Genomic DNA, 24,180 nt, shown 5'->3' with positions numbered 1-24,180 from the left:
AGGTAAGTGCAAGCTACACCCATTTCTGCATTCTGTGCAGACCCTGACTAAATCTGAGCCAAGCAGGAGGGACCCATCTTGAGCCTAGTGGGCAATGACATGCATCCAGGAAGTGATGCCCATTACCTTTCATACCACTAATGGCCAGAAGGAAGCCACTGGCACTCTCATTTTGCAGCCCTGAGCAATTGTTTGGGTGGTTAAACAGCCAGAGCACCAGCTACCTTTAAGTGTATTCTCTGATGGATTCATTCCCAATCACCTCCCCCAAACAAAGTAATAAATGCCAACCGTTTGTCTGGCTTGTGATCATCCTTACCTAACATAAATGAACAATGTTGGGATGAAAGTTGATGATCTAGCATGTCCTTGTATTACAATTATTTTTCTATACGTCTTCTGGATGGTTTTATTTTTCAGTTACTTTCCCTAATCCAGCAAGGGGAAAGACACCGTAGAACTGAAATGTGGGTCTTTTCTCCAGCAAAGATTCTGATTTAAAAAAATATTGTTTTAGCAGGAGCTGTCTCCACAGCACAAGGATCTTCACCGCATGACTGAAGGTAACCAGCTGCACCTATTTTGTGCCTCCTGCAAAGCGGCCCCGTAGTGCAAAGTGGTAAAAGCAGCAGTACTGTGGTCTGAACTCTGCTCACGACCTGAGTTCGATTCCGGCGGAAGCTGGATTCAGGTAGCCGGCCCAAGGTTGACTCAGCCTTCCATTCTTCCGAGGTCAGTAAAATGAGTACCCAGCTTGCTGGGGGGAAAGTGTAAAAGACTGGGGAAGGCAATAGCAAACCACCCTGTAAAAAGTCTGCCATGAAAACGTGAAAGCAACATCACCCCAGAGTCAGAAATGACTGGTGCTTGCACAGGGGACCTTTCTTTTCCTTGCCTCCTGCAGCAGCCATTTTGTGGCAGCCATTTTATAGCTGTGCCCATTACTCTGTCTTAGGATTCCAAAGGTGTTTGCAGGCTCAAAAAGGTCGGGGACTTCTTCTTTAAAAGCTAGAAGATTAAAAGCTACTGCTCCAGTCTAAAACCTTCCATGTTTTCCAGAGTGTTTAGTGCCATGAGAGCAGAGGAGATTAGATTTTTCCCCTCCCTTCACTTGGAGCCTCTGAGTAGTTTACACTCTCCTTCCCTTCCTTTCCCCACAACAGACACCCTGTGAGGTAGATGGGGCTGAGAGAGAACTCCTTGTGAGAGAACAGCTCTGAGAGAACTGTGACTGACCCAATGTCACTCAGTAGGTGCATGCGGAGGAGTGGGGAATCAAACCTGGTTCTCCCAGATTAGAGTCTGTGCTCCTAACCACTACACCAAACTGGGTTGTTATGGGAAGCTATTGCCTTCCCTAGTCATCTGCACTTTCCCCCCAGGCATACCTGCTTCTAATAGCAATCTTGATGGTTAAGTACCTATCAGTAGGACAGCAAGATGGGAGTGCTGGCAGAACAGGGTGGGTAATGGAGAAAGATTCTGCATTCCTGGGGGAGTTTCCAGATAGAAAGAATATCAGTTTGTCAATTTGAAAAGAATTCTTCCCCTCACTCAATAGCCTAATAAGGACAAAGTACAGAGGACAGCTGAGTATCAGTTACGGCAAGGAAATGGGGAAATTCACTTGCGTCAGCCCCTAAGGCAGCGATCCCCAGCATGGTGCCCCTTGGATAGGTTTCCTGGTGCCAACCTGCTTCTTCCCCAAATCACTTTTTGCCTAAAATGAAGAGCCAATCTTGGCTCCCTCCCCTCTTTGGAGAAGGAGGTGCTTCGTAAGATCCCAGAAGGAGTCTTCAGTAAGCACTAATTTGCAAGGGTAGAATTCTAGCAGGAGCTCCTTTGCATATTAGGCCACTTACCCCTGATGTAGCCAATCCTCCAAGAGCTTACAGTAGCCCCTGGAATAAGAGACCTGTAAACTCTTGGAAGATTGGCTACATCACGGGTGTGTGGCCTAATATGCAAAGGAGCTCTTGGTAGAATTGCACCCCTGCTAATTTGGAAACAGTTGCCTTCATCATAGGATGCTTGGCATCTCCAGATATTTTCAGATTGCCCTCCCACAGCAGCCATTTTGCAGTGGCACTTGGTGTCTTTTCTAAAATTTCCAGAAGTGTTCACATGCTGAACAGGGTTGGGGACCCTTGTCCCTAAGAGCTTACAGTATCCTGAAAAAGGAAGATGATATTGGATTTATATCCCACCCTATACTCTGAATCAAAGAGTGATCACAATCTCCTTTACCTCCCCACCACCCACAACAGACACCTTGTGAGGAAGGTGGAGCTGAGAGAGCTCTTACAGCAGCTGCCCTTTCAAGGACAACTCCGAGAGTTATGGCTGACCCAAGACCATTCCAGCAGCTGCAAGTGGAGGAGTGGGGAATCAAACCCGGTTCTCCCAGATAAGTGTCCTCACACTTAACCACTATATCAAACTAGTGTAGAGTTGGGTTGTGGGAAATACCCCAGTTGATTGTCTCCCTGTGATTCTTCATTGCATCCAGCTTCTTAATCAACTCTTTCATGGAATCTGAAACATGGCATGGAATGTTTCCCCCCAAAGCATTGCCACTGTTGTTGTTCTTTCTGGAAGGGGCCACAGGACATTATTTTCTGGAAGGGTAAGCTTCCCTATTTCATGCTATTTAGAGTACTCCGAGCGCACTGGGTTAATTAAAACAGCCACTTGCACGATTCTGTGTTAGTAAAATATTACTCAAGCATCATGGCAACGGAATCAGTCCTAAGCAGGGTCACTCGAGGCTAGTCATGTGCTACATACACTTTGTGAACAGTCTGTAAGGTGACATTTGTTTGCTCCCAATTTGGTGGGGGAGGAACAGACAGCGCAGTTCATTATTTCCATCTGATTATAATTTTTACTGAATACATTCAGCATGAAGCTGTCCGGCTTAGAATGATTTCAAACGTCGTAACCTAGACTGTGATCCACCGAAATGCCTTTCAGTTCACGCCATACTGCAGATGTATCCATCAGAAGGCTCTTCCTCTGGTGCACTGAGAAGACAAGGAGTTTATTATAAACACCTGGCAGTTTGCAGTTGGCTGGACTTTCAAAGATCTGTTTTAACACACCCAGGAACTCTGACATTGCTATAAGATCCGCGCACAGGCAAATCTTGGCTAAAATATGCAACTTCTCTAAATGCAACGTTATTTGTAGTTGATGCACAGCATGTGACAAATCACCTTCTAAACTGGTAGCAAAGGATTTCTGCCAAAAGAATAAAAACTATCTTCAGGCAACTGAAAACAAGCACTGGTATAAAACATGACTTTTTCAACAGGAACTAGCACAGAAATAGCATGGATGATATTGTTGGACTAGCTAGCAATGAACATTTTCTTGTTATTATTTATTTGATTTGTGAATCGCCCAATCCCTGCTGCTGTAGGGCTCTTGGCAATGTACAATAATATTAAAACATTATTACAAAGAAGCCACGTGGTATGACCTCAAGTGAATAATCTATAGATATAAAACTGGTATCATGTTGGCAAATCCTGATTTGTTAAGACTGGGTGGAACTGCACTTCATCAACCTTCGGCCCGTCAAACTATCAATCAAGAATATTTGTGTGCCGTTGGTTCAATCTGCTCCTCTCTCCTGCCCAAATGGCTGTTATTGCCCAGCAAAGCTGATTGTCAGTAAAATGCAACCAACCTTAGATCTGGCAGTTATTGGTTCTCTCTACCCCATTGGCTGAGCTGCCTGTTGCACTGATTCACAGAGGAGAGAAAGAAAACCTTTCTTCGATTGGTTGAGGGGAGGAGGAGGGCGACAGCAGAGAAAGTCAGACTGTTGATCTGAAAGGTATCACTAAAGGCCTCTAAGGCAGAATTCACTGGGCCCATTGCTGACTTAGTCCAACAATCTGGCAGCCCTAAACAGGGTGTCAATCATGCAGCCCAGGGACTGAATCAGGCCCCTGAGCAACTGGCTATCCTCTGAAACCTTCAACCTCTCTGTTGCTTCCTTCTGCATCGCAGCTTGTTTTGCCAGGCTTGCTCAGTCGCACAGGAGCTACAGAGCATTGGCTGAGGTGCTTCCCTTGGGGAGGAAGGGGGGGGGAGAGCTTGCTTTGCCAGGCTCTCTCAATCACATAGCAGAGCTACTGAACCAAGCCTCTCTTCTATTGGCTGAGGCTCCTTCCCCTCCTGGTCCCCTGGGGAAGCAAGGCTGCTACAATTTTATGTAAGTATTTCCCCCTTCATACTAAGGAGTTTGTGGTTCTGTAGATTCTTCATATTTTGGAACAATCTTGGTACATTTAGATTAAGAAATACCGTGAACAAAATTCTGCATAATGAACAGACATAAGCAATTATTTCTTCCACTGATTAAGAGTGTAATTTCCTAAAAGCTAATCAACAAACCAGTTAAACTGGATCACTTGGATTTAAACAGATCTGAAATCCACCAAGACATTTGTAAACTATCTGGTGCAGTGAGACCTGCAGTTTAATAGCTTCATCTTGAACGTATTTCAAGATTCTGCAATCCTAAATTACACCCTTTAAAAAATCAACTGAAATCAATGGATTTAAAGGGTGTAACTCAGTTTAGAACAGTACAGCAAGTCTCACTTAACTCAGCCAGGACTTAATTCATGCTGAATATTTAAAAACGGCCTTACCGGGAACACACATTTCATTTGGTCTGTTTTGCTTCTTCACCCTGCAGCTTTGCATCATCTGGTCTGCTTGGGTTCAGAAGATAATTAAAAGGGCTGGGATGGGTCACAATGCCATAATGGAATTGCAAACTCAAGTACTTGAAAACAAACCATGTTGCAATGAGAGAGGCTTATCAAATGTGTGTACTTGGGAATAGTTTACCATTTGTTTTTAATCCAAAACAGACTAGAATCTGATTTCTAGATTGCCAACAAAAATATTTCACAAAAAATTAACAGGTGAGAAGACAAACAGAAACCTCTTTGATATAAATTAAGACAAGCAAACCCTTTCTAACTTAACAAAATTAAATTTAAATAAAATTCTAAAGGCAAATGGTTTTAGCTTCAATTAAAAATTACTATATTTGACTGACACAGCTGCTACTAATTCCTGATGGTTTAAACTAGTCACAGCTGAATTAGTACCTTTTGTTGTTGCTGTTTTTAAAAAAGGTTGTTTAGAAAATCAAAGGTAAAAAGATAAATGCTTTAGTACTATTAAACCTTGTTATTCCTAAAAGTGGTATCCTAAAGGAAAGTGAAATCGGCCACTGACAAATGAATTACTACATGTTTTGTGACAAATTAAAAAACAAAATCATTTAGGAAGTCCAGACAATATATTCAGATTGTTTATTGTCAGGCGTATGACAAAACACTCTGCCATACTATGTCAACACGCACCCAATTCCACATCAACTGCTCAGAACAGCACTTGCAAAAATTACAGTCATCTACTCATAATTCATGGTATGTTACATAAATGTTTGTTAATGAGCACAACAACTAAATTACAGTGTAGTCTAGGTAGTTGGTTATTGCTTGTTGACACTGCAGCTTTGGATCTGCTAGGGAGAATCCACCAATATATGCCTGAGTTATCAAATCGCATTGTACTCTCAAACTATAAAATGCTGGAGAACACTTAAAAAGAAATGTAGTAATTGCTTGTGGATGAAGTAGATAACAGTCTATATTTTTGAATAAGTGTAAATATAGACAAGGATCCAGGGAGCATGGAAAGCATATACTGCACACCGAGAACCTTTGCAACTCCTCTCATTCAATAGTACCTCTGGAATACATCTGCCTGAGCTCTGCAAAGGTTTAGGTACAGTATACATTGGTTTAGATTGAATGGAGGACTTCCTCCAACGCCTCCCACTGCAACCCAAAATGTTTCTTGAAATGCTATTCCTGGCACCAGCATTTTGCTGGGCATTTTGGGCTGCAGTAGGTGCAAGGGAGACAAGAAAATTGCACCACTCTATGGGCAAAAATTTTCTTTTTCCCATAGAGATGTTCCCTTGCACCGAAAGCCATAACACGCAAAGAGATGCTGCCAAAACCAGGAATCTGCAATGTGTAAGCCTGAATACATGTAAGAGACTCCTGTTTTAAAAACTTTTGTTCAGATCTTTTGATCTGCTTTGATGCTTGTTGCACATGCTGTGCCAGTGACCCGTTACAAAATGCAGCATTCTGTCCAGGGCTTTTTTTTTTTTTGTAAGCAGGAACGCACAGGAACGCAGTTCCAGCTGGCTTGGCATCAGGGGGGTGCGGCCTAATATGCAAATGAGTTCCTACTGGGCTTTTGACAAAAAGCTTGTGTGAAACAGTGGTGGCATTGGGGGTGTGGCCTAATTTGCAGATGAGTCCTGCTGTGTGAAACAATGGTGACACCAGGGGTTGTGGCTTAATATACCAATGAGTTCCTGCTAGGCTTTTCTGACAAAAAAAAGTCCTGATTCTGTCCATAACCCTGGCATCATTTTTTAGTTTTGGGGCAAGAAGATATGCATTTCAGTAATTCTGAAATCAGCCAGAATTGTGTAGACAGTTGAACTGAACCCCATGAAGCCAACCAATCTGCCAGCAGTTTCATGTTTGCAATATATATATGTATTATATATTGTGGCACAATTGGAAGGATTTAAATTATTGTGCAAGCTACAATATAAATCCAATTTAAAATATTCTGTTACTTTAAGAATTATCCCCTATTTTAAAATTCATCTGCACAAAAGTCAATGATATTTACTCACCGTTATGCATATTTAAATAATCTAAAAATACAGTTTGGTAGTGTGCGTTCCAATTTTCTCTTTAAAAGCAAGTATACAAATAATTTAATTAAAAGAGGGGACAAGTTAAACAAAAACGGAACGTTGGTAAAGAAAAATTGGAAATCTATTAGATATGCATGGGGAAATGTAGTAAGAACTGAAATAACGTGAGGAATAAAGAAATGCTAATAATTATTGCTAACAATAATACAATTGCTCAGTAAGACACTCTTTAGTACTTCACTTCACTAGTTTCACCTCCAATATGCCTGCTTTTGCAGCTTCCTACTGTTCAGGAAGGAGGGAGAGAAGAGAGACTATGATCTTTCTACCATGCAGTATTTTTTTTTAGGATATAGCCTACATTTTTCTTTTCCCCAGACAACTGCTGTGGGTATTCAAACGTAAGAACCCCAACTCCTCATTTTTTAATGCATCTGCTCCCAGAGAAACTCACCACCACAGAGAATGGAGGGGAAATGAGGATGACCATTAAATTTAAAAGCATTTATAAGGATCTGAGGGGAAAGCACATTGCCACCACAGGAATCACAAGTGGGTCTGTGCAGGTACCACACTGAGGAGAGAGTTTGTAGGACCAATTCTCTTGATAATAAAAGAATCAATTTGCCAAACAAGCATTCCCTGGATATTGAATGAACAAAAGAAGTTCCTGAGCACTATCCTCTAAACCCCATAGCTCTTTGACAGTCTTTGAGTCAAGCAGGGAATCCCACAAAGGATGTCATCCTCAACACTAACCCTTTGGAATCTATGTATGCTCAACAAACTCCACTGAAGACCCGTAACTCCCATCTCGTGCACAAAGCATGACAAAGTTCAACAGATTACTGCACACCATGTGGAAGGTCATCAGATGGTTCAACATACAACCAGATCAATTTTCACCATGTGATGAGGCGAGTAAAAGAAAGACACCATCATTAGATGCTGGGAATAAAGAGTAAGTCATATTGTTGTATGACAAAACAGAGGAACTCTTTACTAAGCATCCAGCTTTAATGCACAGTAAACTTGGGAGGCACTAAGGATTGACTTTCAGAACACAATCACAACCTGGGAGATTATGTCTTACTTCTCACTATAAACTCATTGCTGCCCTTCTTACATGTAGTGGGATAGGTTTTGTCGTTTTTAACTAAGAGAAATTCCGCAATGATGCAACACAAATACTTTAGTAAGATATAGAAGTTAACTCAATGGCCTCAATACATAATATTATATACTTTGTTTCCAGATAGATGTGACACACAATTTTATTCTGATAATCAACAAGACAATCAATGTCAGATGGCATCAGTCATAACAAACAACATGGAGGGTGAGATGACCAAAGCATCCAGATAGTAAACCTGAGCCACCGGTACTCTGAAAGATTAGCACTGTGCGAATCACATTTCTCAGGTAAAAGGCACCATTTCTCTTTGAAAAGCAAAATAATTTGTTGGAATTTTCATTTCTACAATGCAAACCAAAGCAGAGTTACATCGTAAGTCCACTGAAGTCAATGAGCTTAGAAGGATGTAACTTTGCTTAGGATTTCACTGTTAGGGTCTGAACTCCTCTCTTTAAATATTCAGTGCTTCGAATCTGTCTAATGAAGAAAGCAAAATAAATCTTTGAAAGGCATGCTTGTTTTATACACACACGTATACATACATGCACACAAATGCCTTTCTTGCCAAGACACCAATTAAACATACTTCTGTGTTTGTCTTCAAACAACTGGTTCCCCTCTATGTGCTTTTAGTGACAGAAGTCCACTAAAATCAATAGGCTGCAGACTGAACAGATTAAATCAAAGTATAATCCTTCCATATTTTCTTTTTTTTTCATACATATAAATTTCTCCCCTTTGTGCTGTATTTCCTTGAAAGTAAGTTTGTTGGGTTTTACCCTGGATGGAATAATCCATTGTGCTATTACAGTATGTCAAATACAGGAAAATGCTGAATAAAACTGATACAAGATTAGCACAAGAAGGACAAACATTCAGGCAGTGTTTAAAATGCTGCATGCAAGCATAAAGAGTTCAGCCCTGGCCATGCCCAATTTGATGTTTAACTGTTGAAACGGTTAAGTAAACATTATGTTTGACCTAACCATGATGCTAGGAAGACAAAAGCCCTCTTTCTGGGGGACTCTACACTCCCACAATGCGTCATGTAGCTGCTTTGCACAGATAACAGCCCAGTTTAAATGACATACAAGTGCAAAGACTCTCAAGGGTGCGCTTCTACATCACATCATTACATTTACATCCAGCCTTAGTTTAAAAGTGTAACATCAAATTGTGGTGTGTGTTTTTTTTGCCACTTTCAAATCTAAACCTTGAGGCAAAATTCTGAATTTCTGCACCTAGCACTTTAAATACTGGTAGAGGCTGGTTAACAAACAGCTGATAAGACTTATGATGTTAGGTGCGTCATTCATTCTTGGGACCCTGGGCATTCAAATGGTGCATTAGGGAGACATATTTTGTCTCGGCATCCCACCCCTGCAGACTAAGGCTGAAATCCAACACACACTTGCTTGAGATTATGTCCCACTGAAACTCAGAAAAAGCTATTTTTCAGCAAATACGTGCAGGGAACTGGGATGCACAAATCAGTTTAATTATCCCACAGTTAAAATGACTTTTAGCCTTTTGTGCAGTCATACCCTAAACAAATTTGATGGACCGTCTAAAATAGTACACAAACAACTGGAAGAAATGAAAAGTGTCAAAATTATTTCATTTATGCAGATGAAAGAAAACATTTTTCAGAGCAACCCTGAAAAAATGAAAGGATCACAAACTGTCAAACTAACACTCTTGATAAGAAAAAGATGACTACTCAAGTGTTTCCAGCATTTTATTAGTCTGAATATAAAATGTCTTCAAACGTGTATAAAGATTCAAACCATCTCAATATACCTCACAAATTCATCTGTGAATCACATTTTTGTTGCCAAATTCTGTTTTCCACTGATCCACACACAATCTAAATGATTGGTTTTATTGACAATCAATTTTAGAAGGTATCAATCAACACTCTTTCCTGCAAATAAGTCAACATGTTCCTTTCAAATAAAACATCTACCCAAATGCTTAATCTTTAATGACCTTTCATAAGAAAAAACATTTTAAGTAATGCCAGTTTGTTCAGAAAGCTTCTTCATATTCCATTATGCAAAACAAAACCTTTAAAAAGGACACACTATTGTAAAATATACCATACCTACAAGGACCTTTGAGAATATACCACTTGATTTTGATTTCCAAGAGTGGCTCTATAATAAAAATGACGCATGTCTACAGCCTATTTGTCTAATTGCTGTATCCTTATCACACCATTAATGTTGAATGAACCTAGAAGGAATCAGGGACCCATGCAACGGATGGGATTGTTTGTCCTTGTAAGACGTTTTTATTTCAAAACCCACTGAAGTAACACAAGTACTGATCCACTTCTAGTTCTTTGCCCAAGAGTCTTCACAGTTTTGCAGCCATGAAATTGATATGTGGTTTCACCAGAGGAAAGAGTGGCAGGCTGCGCTTGAACTCTGTCACATTTTGAATCACGTCCGGCTGCAAATAAGCATATTAGGAAAAAAAAGAGACACTGAGAATCTGGCACAATCATGAATATTTAAATGCTGCGGTAAAGTCGCAGTTAAATTACAAACTGAAGATAGACAGATTCTTAACTCCAGGTTGCAAAACTGATACAAAAAAATTAGGGCCTTCCCTTTGAAGACTGAGGTGATGCACTGAGAAGGCTGATGACCTAGTGGGGACTGATCTTACCTTGGTGGGGTGAGTTTATCTTTGCCAGATGGTGTAAAATGTTTTGGAGTACTTCTGGACTCAGCCCTGCTAACAGAGAAGCAGGCAGGTGCCTATGCTAAAAGCACGTTCTATCAGTGATGCCACACTTGTAATTTGTCTGCCTATACTTCTCCTACATGTGTTTTTTTTTTTTAATTCGATTTATATCCCGCCCTACCCCACCGAGGTGGGCTCAGGGCGGCTTACAACATAAAAACCAACAGAATCCATTTAAATACATTCATGATAGATTAATAATTATAATTATACAATAAAATATATAAAATACATATAAAGTACATAAAAACACATAAAACTTACTACAATATGTACTATGCTAACCTTCCTTAAATCAATTCTTCAATATTCCAGTGTAGGCCTGTTCAGCACTTCCAGTGTAGGCCTGTTCTTTAATCAGAAGCCTAAATTACCACAGAATATTAGTGCTTTTATCTTTTAATATGCTGTAGACTGCTTCTGAATGAATTGTAGGCCATTAATAAAGACTAACTACAGAATGTAACCGCACGGCTTTTAAACAGGGGCAAGACATTCTGAACATGTAACACCAATAGTATAATAAGTACTTCGGCTGCCTATTTGCTTCCAGATTCAATGGGAGTTGCTTACTTTTAAATCTGTGACCTGGGACTCGCATATCTAAAAGGATCACATCTCCCTATATTAACTCCTATATGAACAGCACTCCTGCAGTCAGCTTTTTCTCATGGTACCTTTTCAATTGCTTCTCCACTCCTCTAAGCCTACCGTGGTCATTTAACTGATCCTTTGGAATGGACCATCAAAGGAGGTTCAGAAGACAGCATCATTGTCCATCTTTAGAAATGTGTGCAAGAGCAGCCTCTTCCACAGGACTTTTAGCTGAGGCTTCTTCTTATGAATAATGTTGAGTATATCAGTGAGATAAAAATGGAATTATCACTGTTGGGTGTACTGGGTTCTGATGTGATTCATTTCGGCTTTCGTGTTTTTTACTGTAATTTTTTTTTTTTGCCAATTCTGGGCAGAATACAAATATTGTAATAAATAAATAAATGCACATTCAGCCAAATGAAAGCTTCCCTAAAGATTGTTTCCTCCAAAGCTATGTATCAAATAGACGGGGACAATTATTACAAAGGCACTCCCTGCCAGAAATATTATTGAATCCACAACAGGCTTTCCCCCAGTTCTGCTGTCAAAGCTGCAACTGACTTATGGCAACCCCATAGGGCAGGGGGTGGCCAACGGTAGCTCTCCAGATGTTTTTTGCCTACAACTCTCAGCATGACCAATGGCTGGGGCTGATGGGAGTTGTAGGCAAAAAACATCTGTCACCCCTGCTATAGGGTTTTCAAGGCAAGAGATGTTCAGAGATGGTTCACCACTGCCTGCCTCTGCATAGCAACACTGGCATTCCTTGATGGGCTCCAGCCAAATACTGCTTAACTTCCGAGATACAGGAATGGAAGAAAGGGGGGGGGGGGGGGAGACAAGGGTTAAGTTATAAGAGAAGGGGGGTAGATTGACAGAGAACAGATGAGGCAAAAGAGATAGAGGTAGATTTACAAATAAGGGAAAGGAAAGAAATTGAGGGAAGATTGAGAAATAGGAAGAGGGAAGGAAGCAAAGAGGGGGAAGGGTCACCACTTGTTCTTTCTTAAATGGCTATGAAAGATCCTTTTTTTTTTTACCTGTGGCAGTGGTGGTGCCGCTGCCAGTTTGACATCATTTTGGCTTGGAAATTCTCCCACAACTGGGCCTATTAAATTTAAAACAAACATTTCTTAAAAACATCTCGTTATGCACATAAAATTCCGAAGAGATCATTTCAAACCAAGAATTAAGATACACAATGAAAATGCCAAGTAGTTTTTTATACTACCTAGAAATCTAAAAGCTTCCAAACTTCTCACACTTATTTTCTAGTTCTTATCTGAGTGCAGATACTTCCCTGCATCCACCAGAGGTCATAAAAATCCTTCCAGAACTGAAATTTGCAGGACAAGTATCTGCACTGCAAACTGGTTTACTGTGCTAACTTGAACCAAAAAAAAATTTTTTTTGAGAAACAAATGCACTCAATACTTACAGGAGTCCATTTCCCGTGCTAGTACATGTACTGATACTTTATGTCTTCTTGGGGCATCTACAGCCAACATCCTCTATAGCAAAACAAAGCAAAAAACCCCCACCAGTTATTCCAACACAGACCAATGGAACATTTTACTGAGGACTTCAAAGTACGAATAAATGGGCCATCCCTGATTGATATGAACAAGCCACATAATCCGCCAAGTAGAGTGGAATGTCAATATTTGTCACTAGGAATAAGTAGCCTATGTCCTATGTGTTAAGCAGGCATTGTTACTTTTCCCCAGTATCATGAAAACCATTCCAAATAATCTATAAATGAACTGCTTTTTCATACAGGAAAGCACCTGCGTGTCCAGCCTTCCCTGAGCCCTCGTAGTGGTGATCTATCAATGCTTTGGTGCATCAATGAGCCCCCTGCCCCTACTTCAACCCTGCTGCTACTTAATGGGTATGGTCAGGCCAGGCAGAAAAGACTGCATACACACTCCAAAGCCCTTTTCAAAGTATCAAGAGAAAAGAAACTGCAATACAGGAAGTTAAAAATATGTTATATGATCAACTGAGACTAGAATGGAAATTTAATTTGAAATGTTAATACAAAAACAGGAGCAACATTTAAGATAGTATTGAATGTACTGCAATAGTAAATACATTAAAATAATAGCATTAGTTGCTTGCATCTCATTACAGGCTTCATTAACTGAATCAGCTAGGTAGGGAATAAATCAGAGTCCTTGGCCACTGGAATCAGATAGTTTTAACCACAACACATGATATAATTAAGATTTTCTGAGTCTTCTGCAATGAGAGGTCTACCAAATGAATGCAATGCACTATCAATGAGCTTTCCTAAAGTACCTTACAGCAGTTCTTGATAAATCATCTTTAAAGGTAACATGAAAGTTAATTACAAGTTCCTACTGCAGCTATTTTTAGACACATTCCAGTTCTGCTTTTTAAATTTTCTTTTGATACTACAGAAAGGCACTTGCCTTCTAACAGTGTACATTTAAACAATTAGTCAATGGAGCCAAGTAGCTCCAGGTGATCTATAAAAGGAAGACAATGAATGTTTGATTCTCAGAATCAGGCAATTAATGAATCATTACCCTAAAGTAACACAAAATGAAACCATATAGCTATAGTTCTGCATTTTTAAAAGGGGGAGGCTATAAAAAGATGGATAAGGCAGTGTTTCCCATTTGCAGGGTCGTGACCCGGTACCGGGCCACGGAAACCTCACTACCGGGTCACAAGAAAAGTCAAAGCTAGCCCCGCCCCCTGCAAAGCTAGCCCCACCCTGTCTCTGTGTTGTGCAGAGAGGAGCTGGGCTGCCTCTCCTTCCTTCTACCCCGCTTCCCAGTGTTTGAGAGAAAAGGTAGCATCCACTTTTGGCCCTTTTTCTACTGTCATCAACAGTGGTTAAAATATCATCTGTGGTAGCATTAAAGAGACCCTGTCCGTCGAAAGGTAAGTCCTCTATCTTGAATTTGACGTCAGGTTGCAGTGACAAGGACCTGAGCCAGGCATGACGGCATAGAGCAATCGATGTAGCCATAGTCCTAGATGAACATGCCACAGCATGATGTACTGTATTAATTTGAATTTTGTAGAGGGATTCAACTCGTTTAGAAGTCGGTGGCACTGAAGCGGGTTTGTCCCATGCCTCTTTCAAGGCTTCCAAGTGAACTGGAAGCATCGGGAGAAGAGCCTGCCGGTAGGTCTGCGTGTACTAAGTCGTGGACTACATCCAAAACTTTAGGTGCGTTAGTAGTCAGTTTAATATTAAGTGAATTTGCCATATTGGACAGCAAATCTAGGTAAGATTTAGAACCCTCTGAGGGTGATAGGTCAGCAGGTTTGATGATGTTGGAGGCTGGTAAAGGAGGAGCTGAGGCTGTAGAATGGGAGGAATCCGATTGTTCCAATTCAGATTCTTCCTGAGTTTCAATGGGTGTATCAATGGGCTTGGTAGGCATCGATATCTGTTTGGTCAGCAGGGGAGGCTGTTCCGTCTGTTGTTTAGGGGAGACCGAGCACACTGAAGTCGATCTAGCTGGAGACAATGGTTTTGATACCATAGTGTAATGCTTAGGGCATCGATAGGGACTCTCAAGGGGTCGATAAGACACATCCTCACGGTACCGAGGACGATCCTCATGGTATACGTGCTCCCGATGTGGATGATAAAGTACCTCACGGTATCGAGAGTCCTCACAGTACTGAGGGTCTTCACGGTACTGATACCGATGGAAATCTGAGGAAGGGAGGTAGGTGTATCCCGGGCGGCAGTAAAGAAGAAACTGGGTGGGTGAAGCGCCTCCCTCTCGTCTAGGCATGCGCAGTGGATGCCTCCTCCCCGGGACGAGAGGAAGTGCATGCCAAAATTAACACTCCAAGATTGCTTTGAATTCTCCGAGGTCGGGATCGATCCTGGTGGATAACCCATGTGTGTGACTGCACAGAGACCATGATGAAGATTGACACAATTCCTGGCTCCACCCCCAAATTTTAGTGGGCCACAACGGAAAAGTGTAAAAATAACCGGGCCACAGGAAAGAAAAGTTTGGGAAACCCTGGGGTAAGGCAACAAAAATCAAGTACTTTCTACAAAACAATGCTTATTTTGATCACACTAGTAAAAGAAACTTCTGCATGTGTAAGACCTAAAACATGTGTCACTAATTGTAACTGTGGAGGTCTTCTCAGAGCTGCTGTTAGCAAAACACAAACTAGATCTGGAAGAGCTGCTGAACAAAATCTGCTTTAAAGAACTGGGGAGAGCCCTGGCTCAGTGATCCAGCATCTCCTTGGCAATGCAGAAGATCCCCAAAAGGACAAGTTAACAGGTGATGTAAAACCTGTGGCCTGAGGCCCTGGAGAGTTTTTGCCAATCAGAATAGATTATGCTGACCTTGATGGACCAACACAGTACAGGGCAGCTTCATGAATATGAGTAATTTGCCTGAAATTCCTTTTCATTTTGTTGAATTCACCTTATTTGCTAGTTAAGAAACTCTGTTCCCTTCAGATTATGAACTTAATTTTTCAAGGAAGTTAGCTTTTATTTCTATGAGCAATGGCTATTCCTCATTCCACGCTAAACATCAATACTGGCCAAATACCTTTATTACAGAATCAGCGTCGGAAGGGACCTCCAGGGGCATCTAGTCCACCCCCCTGGACAATGCAGGAAATTCACAAGTACCTCCCCCTATACACATCCTGCTCCAAGCCCTGAAGTTGGCAAAAAAAGATGGCAAAACAGGCCTGAAAAAAACTGCTACCTGACCTCAAAGTGGTGAACAGCATTTACCTGTGTAAGAAGGGGCCATGAGAACTAAGCATTGATGCAACCCCTTCTGCCCTCTTTCTCATGATCTGCCTAAGTTCACAGAATCAGCATTGCCATCAGACAGCCATCTAGCCTCTATCTGAAAACCTCCAAAGCAGCAGAGTCCACCACTTCCTGAGGAAACCTGTTCCACTGAGGAACAGCTCTAACTGTCAGGAAGTTCTTCCTAATGTTTAGCCGAAAACTCTTTTGATTTTATTTTAACTTGTTGGTTCTGGTCTGACCTTCTGGGACAACAGCAAACAACTCTGCACCATCCTCCATATGACAGCGCTTTAAGTACTTGAAGATGGTGATCATATCACCTCTCAGTCGTCTCCTCTCAAGGCTAAACATACCCAGCTCCTTCAACCTTTTCTCGAAGGACTTGGTCTCCAGACCCCTCACCATCTTTGTTATGTGAAATTCAGGAGCCATGCATCGTTCAGTATATAATTCACAAAAGTCTACTATTACACTGCCCTCTGCCCTGGTGTTTCTACCCAGCAGAATTTAGTGCATATGTGTTAATATAGAAACTGTTTTAAGAATCTGTGTCCACTTAAGTGGTCTGCAAGACAATTTTAGAAAACAAATTTCTACTAGAAGTTGCCTTTAAGCATTTATTGCCAATTCTGGGGGTAAAGAGGAGGAAGTAAACTCTAGTGCTAAATATAGATTTTATTGATAGCTGAGAAATCATCTTATTAATAAGCTTTACGCGGACAGCTCTGCCATTCTGCAGAATTCATAGGGACTGACCTCATGCCCCTATTTCAATAATGGTTGCACCTTCCCGTGGTACAAGTTGCCTTCCCTTAGGGACTTTGTTGAGCTTGTGGGGAACGTTTGGAATTCTGAGAATGGGGAGCTGGCACCATCACAAAATGACTGCAATGGGTTGATGGACAACCACAAAATGGTCAACATAAGGTGCCGAGCTTATCACAAAGAATTAGGAAGCCAAGCATTCTCTCATGACAGAGGCTCTGGTTTCTGAACAGGTGCTGCTCCCTGTGTTGCCTCTTGGATGGTTCTGAAACATCTGTACAGGTAAGCCAGGACTGGTTGTTTTGTTTGGGGGAAGACGTAAATGGGCACCGGGAAACCCACTGGCAGGAACCATAAGAACATAAAAGAAGCCATGTTGGATCAGGCCAATGGCCCATCCAGTCCAACACTCTGTGTCACACAGTGGCCAATATGTATGTGTGTGTGTATACACACACACACACACACACACTGTGGCTAATAGCCACTGATCGACCTCTGCTCCATATTTTTATCCAATCCCCTCTTAAAGCTGGCTATGCTTGTAGCTGCCACCACCTCCTGTGGCTGTGAATTCCACATGTTAATCACTCTTTGGGTGAAGAAGTACTTCCTTTTATCTGTTTTAACCTGACTGCTTAGCAATTTCATTGAATGCCCATGGTTTCTTGTATTGTGAGAAAGGGAGAAAAGTACTTCTTTCTCTACTTTTTCCATCCCATGCATAATCTTGTAAACCTCTATCTATAATAATAATAAGTTTTATTTATATCCTGCCCTCCCCGCCGAAGCAGGCTCAGCTATGTTGTTGATCAATGCCCTAGGACAAGAGGTTCTTCCACTAACGGCCTGTTGCTTCCAGGGAAGATGCCTCGTTCCATAGAAAAGCACCACCATTTCCTAAACAGATCCATGGGATACAGCCCCTGAACTTACTTCACACCCGAAGCTGAATGCAAGCCACAATGAGCTATTATTACATAGCTTCTTATGCCGTTCAAACACCATGCAGGTGTTACAGCTAGTTTAATGACAACAACAGCTGCAGTATCCAGTGATGCCTACAAGGTCACTGTGTGCCTTGAATAATTCAGCAGAGAAAGAGGCTGAGGTTCCCCCCTCTCCTTGCTATTCTGTAAAGCATTCAGAATGTCAATGCTGCAATTCTAACCCACAATAGTACCCACAATGGCACTAACCCACAGTACAAGGACAGGATTATATAATTGTTTCCCTAAAGGACTTCTACTTATTAAAGCAAAACAAAACAAAACAAAAGCAAACAAAAACCCCAAACCAGAAAATGGCGGGGGGGGGGATGACTCTTTCACTATATTTTAATTATGCTGACTGTGGGAACACAAGCAAGTTTTGGGACGTATTTTCTTAAAACCCACTACCCTAAAATGCCCCCAAAGCATATAACTCTCTAGGGCAGTGGTACTCACGCTGGAGCTTGTGTAGATCCACATTTGCGATTACCACCAACTAAGAAAGTTACATTTATTTCCACCCTTGGCATAAGGCCTGGATCTCAGAAAGCCTTTCAGCTAGTGGCTGTTTTATGGTGTGACCCACCTGCCTATGCAAACCCCACCAGGGAAGAGCATAGTGCTTGGAAGAGCCACGGCTGGAGCTCATAGAGCCACATGTGGATCCTGAGTGACCAGGGTTTCTGCAAAATATTCAGTACGTTTCTTCTGGCAAAAAAACCTTTCAGAATAAATGACAGTCGTGTTGGGGGGGGGGGGGGCGGGAACATGCTCCTGGATGCTCCTGTATTGCTGTCAGTTAAGGAATTATGCAAACAATTGGTTTTTACATTTAGTCTATCTGAATTCTATTAAGATAACTTGATTCATCTGTTCCAAATAAACATTATCATACTCTCTACCCCCCCCCAATTAACTAAAAAATAAATTAGTAGTATTATAATCAGCTTACCTTGTAAAAGTGCATGATATCATCCTTAGTAAGAGTTTTAAGATACGCCACTTCAATGTTATCTGGATAGCAATGTTTATAATTAAAGTCAGCAAACAATACATATTTTAAACTTTACACCAATATGCTAGCTTCTAAAAATATTGATAGTCTAAGAAATGAGAGCATTTCTTGGAGTTTATGCATACAGAACAGGCCTAATCCTTAATTATGATTAAGGAACTGGAAGGGTTATATCTGTAACAACCTCCCCCCCCCACTTTTAGTGAAATGGAAAGGAAGAGGTAAGGAATTTATTCCAGCACTGGGATTTCTAAAATGCACAACCTTTTCCTTTACAGACATAAAATAGTATGTTATAGCACCAAATCACTATATAAAAGATTATAAAAATCCATGCTGGGCATATTTTAGCCACACAGAGAAATCCTGGACTGGTCAAAAATATTAATGATGCAGCTATGTATTATATTCCAATACTGAGATTGCAATCAATTAATCTTATGATTACAATATAGAATCAAATGTGTTGGGAGTTTCAGGTGGTTTGAACTGTACTTTTCAAACTTTCATTCACAAGTGTTTATATTTTCAGTTTTGGAAGGGTTTCAGCTTTTCTTACCTCTGTCAAAGTTATATTGTTGGGAAATTATTTCTCCCCAGTATTTTGCACACTCAGCTGACAGCATCTTTGGTTTGTCAAGGCGGCGAATCGCTAATGCCTGGATGTGCTTCTGGAAGGCTTCCTCTGACATTTCCTCAACGCATTTCTCCATCGTTTTTAAGAAAGCTTCAACCCTGCTCTCCAAGTAGTGTGGAGGCTTTTCTGACTGAATGATAAATCGCAGTCCTTGGATACCATTAGCCCTGCGTGGACCACTGAACACAATGTAACCTTCAAAGAAAGAGGGAAAAAAACCAAATAAATTCAACTGACAGGAGACTGCAATTTCACACCAATTACATTCCTTTTTCCCAAAAGGTGAGATTTGTATTTCTTTTGTTGAATTCTAGCTTCTCATAGTGTTTATAATATGACCACTAGTCCCTTAGTGGGATCATAGCAAGCAAATAGAGGCCATAACCATCCTAACTTTCAGGCTATTGGAGTGATTCCCCATTATGCATTTTTGATAGGGAGGAAAAGAGCATACAAGGTTTTTTAAAAAAAAATCTATATAGCTGGATTAATAATTTTCCTGCATCTCTCTGAAACGGTTACTACTGAAATCATTTGATTTATCACTATTTTTAAAGGAATACAAATAGTGAATCACAGCCACTGTGGTTAGATGTGGCTTATCCAAAGCATCATGTCAGCAGCATAGCCTACTGTGGATTCCTTCAAGTAATCTTATCCAATATATTCCTACCACACAATGGCTAAAAAAGCAAACAAGTAATGGCAAACAGACTGTATGAATTTCTCTCCCTCATCAACACTGTAGCACATACTTGTGCAATTGTTTGTTTTTATTTTCAAAAACACAAGGTATCAACTGCGCTGAAGGATACAAATTTAATCTTATTTTAGGAGCACATAAGTGACTCACGGCTTTTTGACTGTTTTACTTTGAACATATGTCCAGCAATGCAAACCCTAAACAGAGCCATATTCTTCTAAATCCATGGAAGTTGGTGGACTCAGAAGGGTACAACTTTACTTCGGACTGCACTGCAAAACACCTATTATTCAATAAAGTAAGCTGCCCTAAGTTCCTATACGGTAGAAAGGCAGCTAATAAAAACAAAGGGTGTTGAGCGACAGTCAACAGAAAGGCAACCATGTTACCACTTGTCATTTGTCCTTGAACCATACGAATGCGATCCTTGGTAAAAATTAGAAATGAGAAACCTGCTTATCCCAAAGATCTGAGGTTATACAGTGTTGTATGGGAGTGCAGGGAAGGGGAATCAAGTGAAAGCTCACCTAATTGTTCCTTTGTGCGCAGAGTGTTGAAGCAAGGCTCTGAGATAATTTGACAGAAGAGCTCCAGAAACATGTTCTCTGAGGTGCTCTGCATATCTGTTTGATAATATATTTCTATACCACAATTATTATGAACTTCGTTCCTTTGTTGATAGACAAACCAACCCCCTGCAAAACAAAGATAAGCAAAATGTGATTTTGTAAGCCAGAAAGCAGAGAGTCTTCTATCACAAATAGAATTTGCATTGAAGGAGGGATCTACACTGTCTGCTCAGTGCCTTTTTGGTACATAGACAACCAAGCAGTGTGGAGCAGGGAAGGTGTTGCACAAGGAACAGGATAAATCTAGGACTAAATTCCCACTCAGACCTTGGGTCAATCACAAACTCTCATACTCAACTACTTGATGGGATTTTGGTGAGGATGAAGAAACAGAATCACCCTGAATTGTTTAGGCTACAAGTGGCACAGAAAAAAACTGCAATACAACAAAGCGCATGGACTAGGATGATGTGAGGAGCATGGTTTGCTTCTTCCAAGAGTTCCTAGTCATGTCAGCTCAGGGGCATAAATATCTCAAACAGTGCTCCGTTTACAGATTAACAACCAGTCGCCAATGCTACGTTATTTCTCAAGCTACACTTCTATGTATTACTACCAGAGTTACTGTTCTACATTTCCTTTACTCTCACTTATAAGCAGAGATGAACATATGAAGCTGTATTTCCTTTACTCTCACTTATAAGGATTTAAGATAACATCTTTCCCTATTATAACTGATATGCACTGTACAGTTTTGATATTCAGTACCGTTTGGATATTTTAATAATATGAAATGTGATAAGTTGTAAAATTCTTATATCTGCATAGAAAAAGGTTTATGGAAACAGCATACGAAAAGATTGCATTGCAGAACTCTTTTGCGCGTTTCAAATGAATCCTGGACATGCATTTTAAAGTCAAATACTGAAAATCAAAAGGTTTCATTTGCATAGCTACTCTGTGCTGTATTCAGTGAAGCACGGTCTTTTCTTCCAATATTGCACACAGAGGGAATCACACCACAGATCTAGAGACAAGATTCCTCTTGCAAGAAAAAAAAAACTTCACCATTTTACCCTGTAAGAGCGACAATACAAAATGAAAATCAAGCCAGTGTCAGTAAAAGCAAACTGGAGATGATGGAACGAATTATGGATTTAAACTAGTGGTGTTTATGTTGCTTGCACAGTATGCTGCCCTCCTATAAATTAGAAAGGTAGCTAATAAATGCTTTCAATGAAGTAAGTTAAACAAAATCTCTTTCTGAGCTCAGCTGTTGTGCCCCATGAATCTCAGCTTTAAATGAGATGTTTTACAGCTTCCACCATCCAGGAGGATAACTTACGGTCAGGCAGCTGTACTTCTCTGTATCTCACTAGCTGGCTGGGAAGCAGAGGCTTTGTATGAGCATGCTCAATGAAAGTGTCTTCCACCATCTGCATAATTCCTAATGCAGCCTGGGAGAGAAGAAATCCATTACAGATGCCACAACAATTCTCTACTTGGTAGAACACAGAAAGATAACAAGTATTAAGGAAATGGCAAATGAAAATGAAACGGAGATGATTAATTGTAACAGATTAATTGCAGGTATTAACAACAGGGAAGCGGAGATATATTTCATGAAACGGCTTTGTAGAGTACAAAAACCCATGAAGACACAGGGAAAAAACCCTGATTTCTACATTACATTTAAAATACTAAAATGACCAAAGGGAGCTCAACAATTATACTGCATCATGCATATGTAACAAGTTTGTCTAGGTTTATAAACTATGACTTCTGTGGAATTATAATCGATTCAAGCTAATGTTATCATTCTGAAAAGTTTATTCTATCTATAACCATAGGGAGCTAACACTGCATGCAGCAGGAGGAACTATCATCCAAAGGGTGCCCCAAAATATTAAATAGAAATGATCTTCAGACTTCTTACAATTAGCAAGCAAAAGCTCAGGAACCAGAAGCTTAAGAACATTCCCCACTAACTACCCCAGTCTTTCCCAAAGAGAAAAATCAGCTTGACAGCAATCATCACCAGAGTTGTGGTAAAGGATGAAGAAGCTCTTTCAGACCTGTTGGCTCCAGAAAATCTATAAATGTCTATCATCATTTATTGGCTAAGAAGCAGGGTGACCCGGGGGCGGGGGGGGGGGGGAGAATTCTGTCACAAGTTCTTGTGCAAAGAATCCAGGTGTCATTTCATTTCTATAACCTCCATCTCCTACTTGGGACTAAAGGTCTTTCAAGCCCCTTTCCTCTTCATTTCTTAGAATTTTTTCAAGTCCCTCCTTCCCCACCTGCACCAATTGTATTATAGCAGAAGGGCTCTAAACCATTCCCAGTCACTTCTAGATAGGTCTCTGAAAACCTACCAGAATTGTGCCCCCCACCACTATACTCTACAAGGCCTAATGCCTTTAGTCTTCCTGAACCTTCAAGCAGTGAAGACTCAGTTGCTTCATGTTACTAGGGTATTACAGCATAGTGGTACCTGCAGTAAAAATGTGTTCACAACCTCAGTACAGTAAACACCATTCACCATTTCTGCAGAGACATCTTAATTTCCAGTCTCTCCCTTTCCTTTTTATCTTGCAACAGCCCTGTTAAGTGGGCAATGCTGCAAGACAGTCTCCTAAGAAGTTTCATGGTGCAGAGGGTATCTGAACCTGCGGCCCTAATCATGTGCCATGAAGCTTCTTAAGAGACTGTCTCTCAGCACAGCCCACATAACAGGGTTATTGCAAGATAAAAAGGAGAGAGGGGTCATGCATACCACCCCACTCTCTTTGGAGAACTGGTAGGATAAAAACTGCAGACACAAAAATCTAAACAAACAAATAGACACTTTGTGCTGGTTAAGTGTGGGGAAGCCCCAGCAGTTTCACCAGTCCTTAAACTCTCAGAAGCCTGCCTTTAAGGTTGCCCTTCACTTAAGCTACTTTTGAAGGGATTCATCACTTATTAAGCCATCATACAGAGAACTGTAAGTACTGTTGGATACTCAGAAAAAAAAATGGTTGCATGTTTTTATTCACTGTTGTTCCCTAAGCAAAAGTTGCCCCATATGCAGAAATTCAGATATGGACATGCCTGATGCTTACAGAACCTGGAGATATTTTTTGTGTTCACAGCTGCTGGCTTTTTCTGCTTATATGCGGAGCACCTCCACCAGCTCCTCCATCCAAGTGTGCTCACTAAAGATTTCAGCAAATACATAGAGCTAACCTAATTTCACAAGTTGGGTATGGAAGCAGGCTACTTCTGTCATAGCATCAAGATTACAGTTATCTTTGCTGCATTAAAATAGCCTGGCCAAGTTAATATTCAAATCTCACACAAAGCTGTCGCATGCCTATTACCACCAAATCTTCTTATGCTATAAAAAGAAAGTCAAAGTCTATTATTCCCAGCTCATACACTGCCATTTTAATTTTGGACACGTACTTCACTGCCAG

The 24,180-nt window shown here is 40.8% G+C and overlaps 1 protein-coding gene across 5 annotated transcripts in view; it reads right to left on the bottom strand.

The window, feature by feature from the left end:
- Nucleotides 1-9,634: 9,634 nt before the first annotated feature.
- Nucleotides 9,635-24,180, bottom strand: part of IDE (insulin degrading enzyme) — a 102,879-nt gene continuing 88,333 nt past the window's right edge. For all 5 annotated transcript variants that reach the window (XM_060241345.1, XM_060241343.1, XM_060241344.1 and 2 more), the window contains exons 19-25: nucleotides 22,068-22,179; nucleotides 20,681-20,848; nucleotides 19,373-19,645; nucleotides 18,751-18,812; nucleotides 12,697-12,769; nucleotides 12,299-12,366; nucleotides 9,635-10,364 (exon numbers count right to left, since the gene is read on the bottom strand). In XM_060241345.1, the coding sequence (XP_060097328.1) occupies nucleotides 10,269-10,364; nucleotides 12,299-12,366; nucleotides 12,697-12,769; nucleotides 18,751-18,812; nucleotides 19,373-19,645; nucleotides 20,681-20,848; nucleotides 22,068-22,179 (852 nt within the window). In that variant the 3' untranslated portion in view covers nucleotides 9,635-10,268. The remainder of the gene's footprint in view (nucleotides 10,365-12,298; nucleotides 12,367-12,696; nucleotides 12,770-18,750; nucleotides 18,813-19,372; nucleotides 19,646-20,680; nucleotides 20,849-22,067; nucleotides 22,180-24,180) is intronic.

The sequence above is a fragment of the Heteronotia binoei genome, chromosome 6, assembly GCF_032191835.1.
Source record: "Heteronotia binoei isolate CCM8104 ecotype False Entrance Well chromosome 6, APGP_CSIRO_Hbin_v1, whole genome shotgun sequence".
Classification (NCBI taxonomy): Eukaryota; Metazoa; Chordata; class Lepidosauria; order Squamata; family Gekkonidae; genus Heteronotia; species Heteronotia binoei.
The sequence above is the reverse complement of the archived record's forward strand: the minus strand, read 5'-3'. Positions and strand labels throughout refer to the sequence as shown.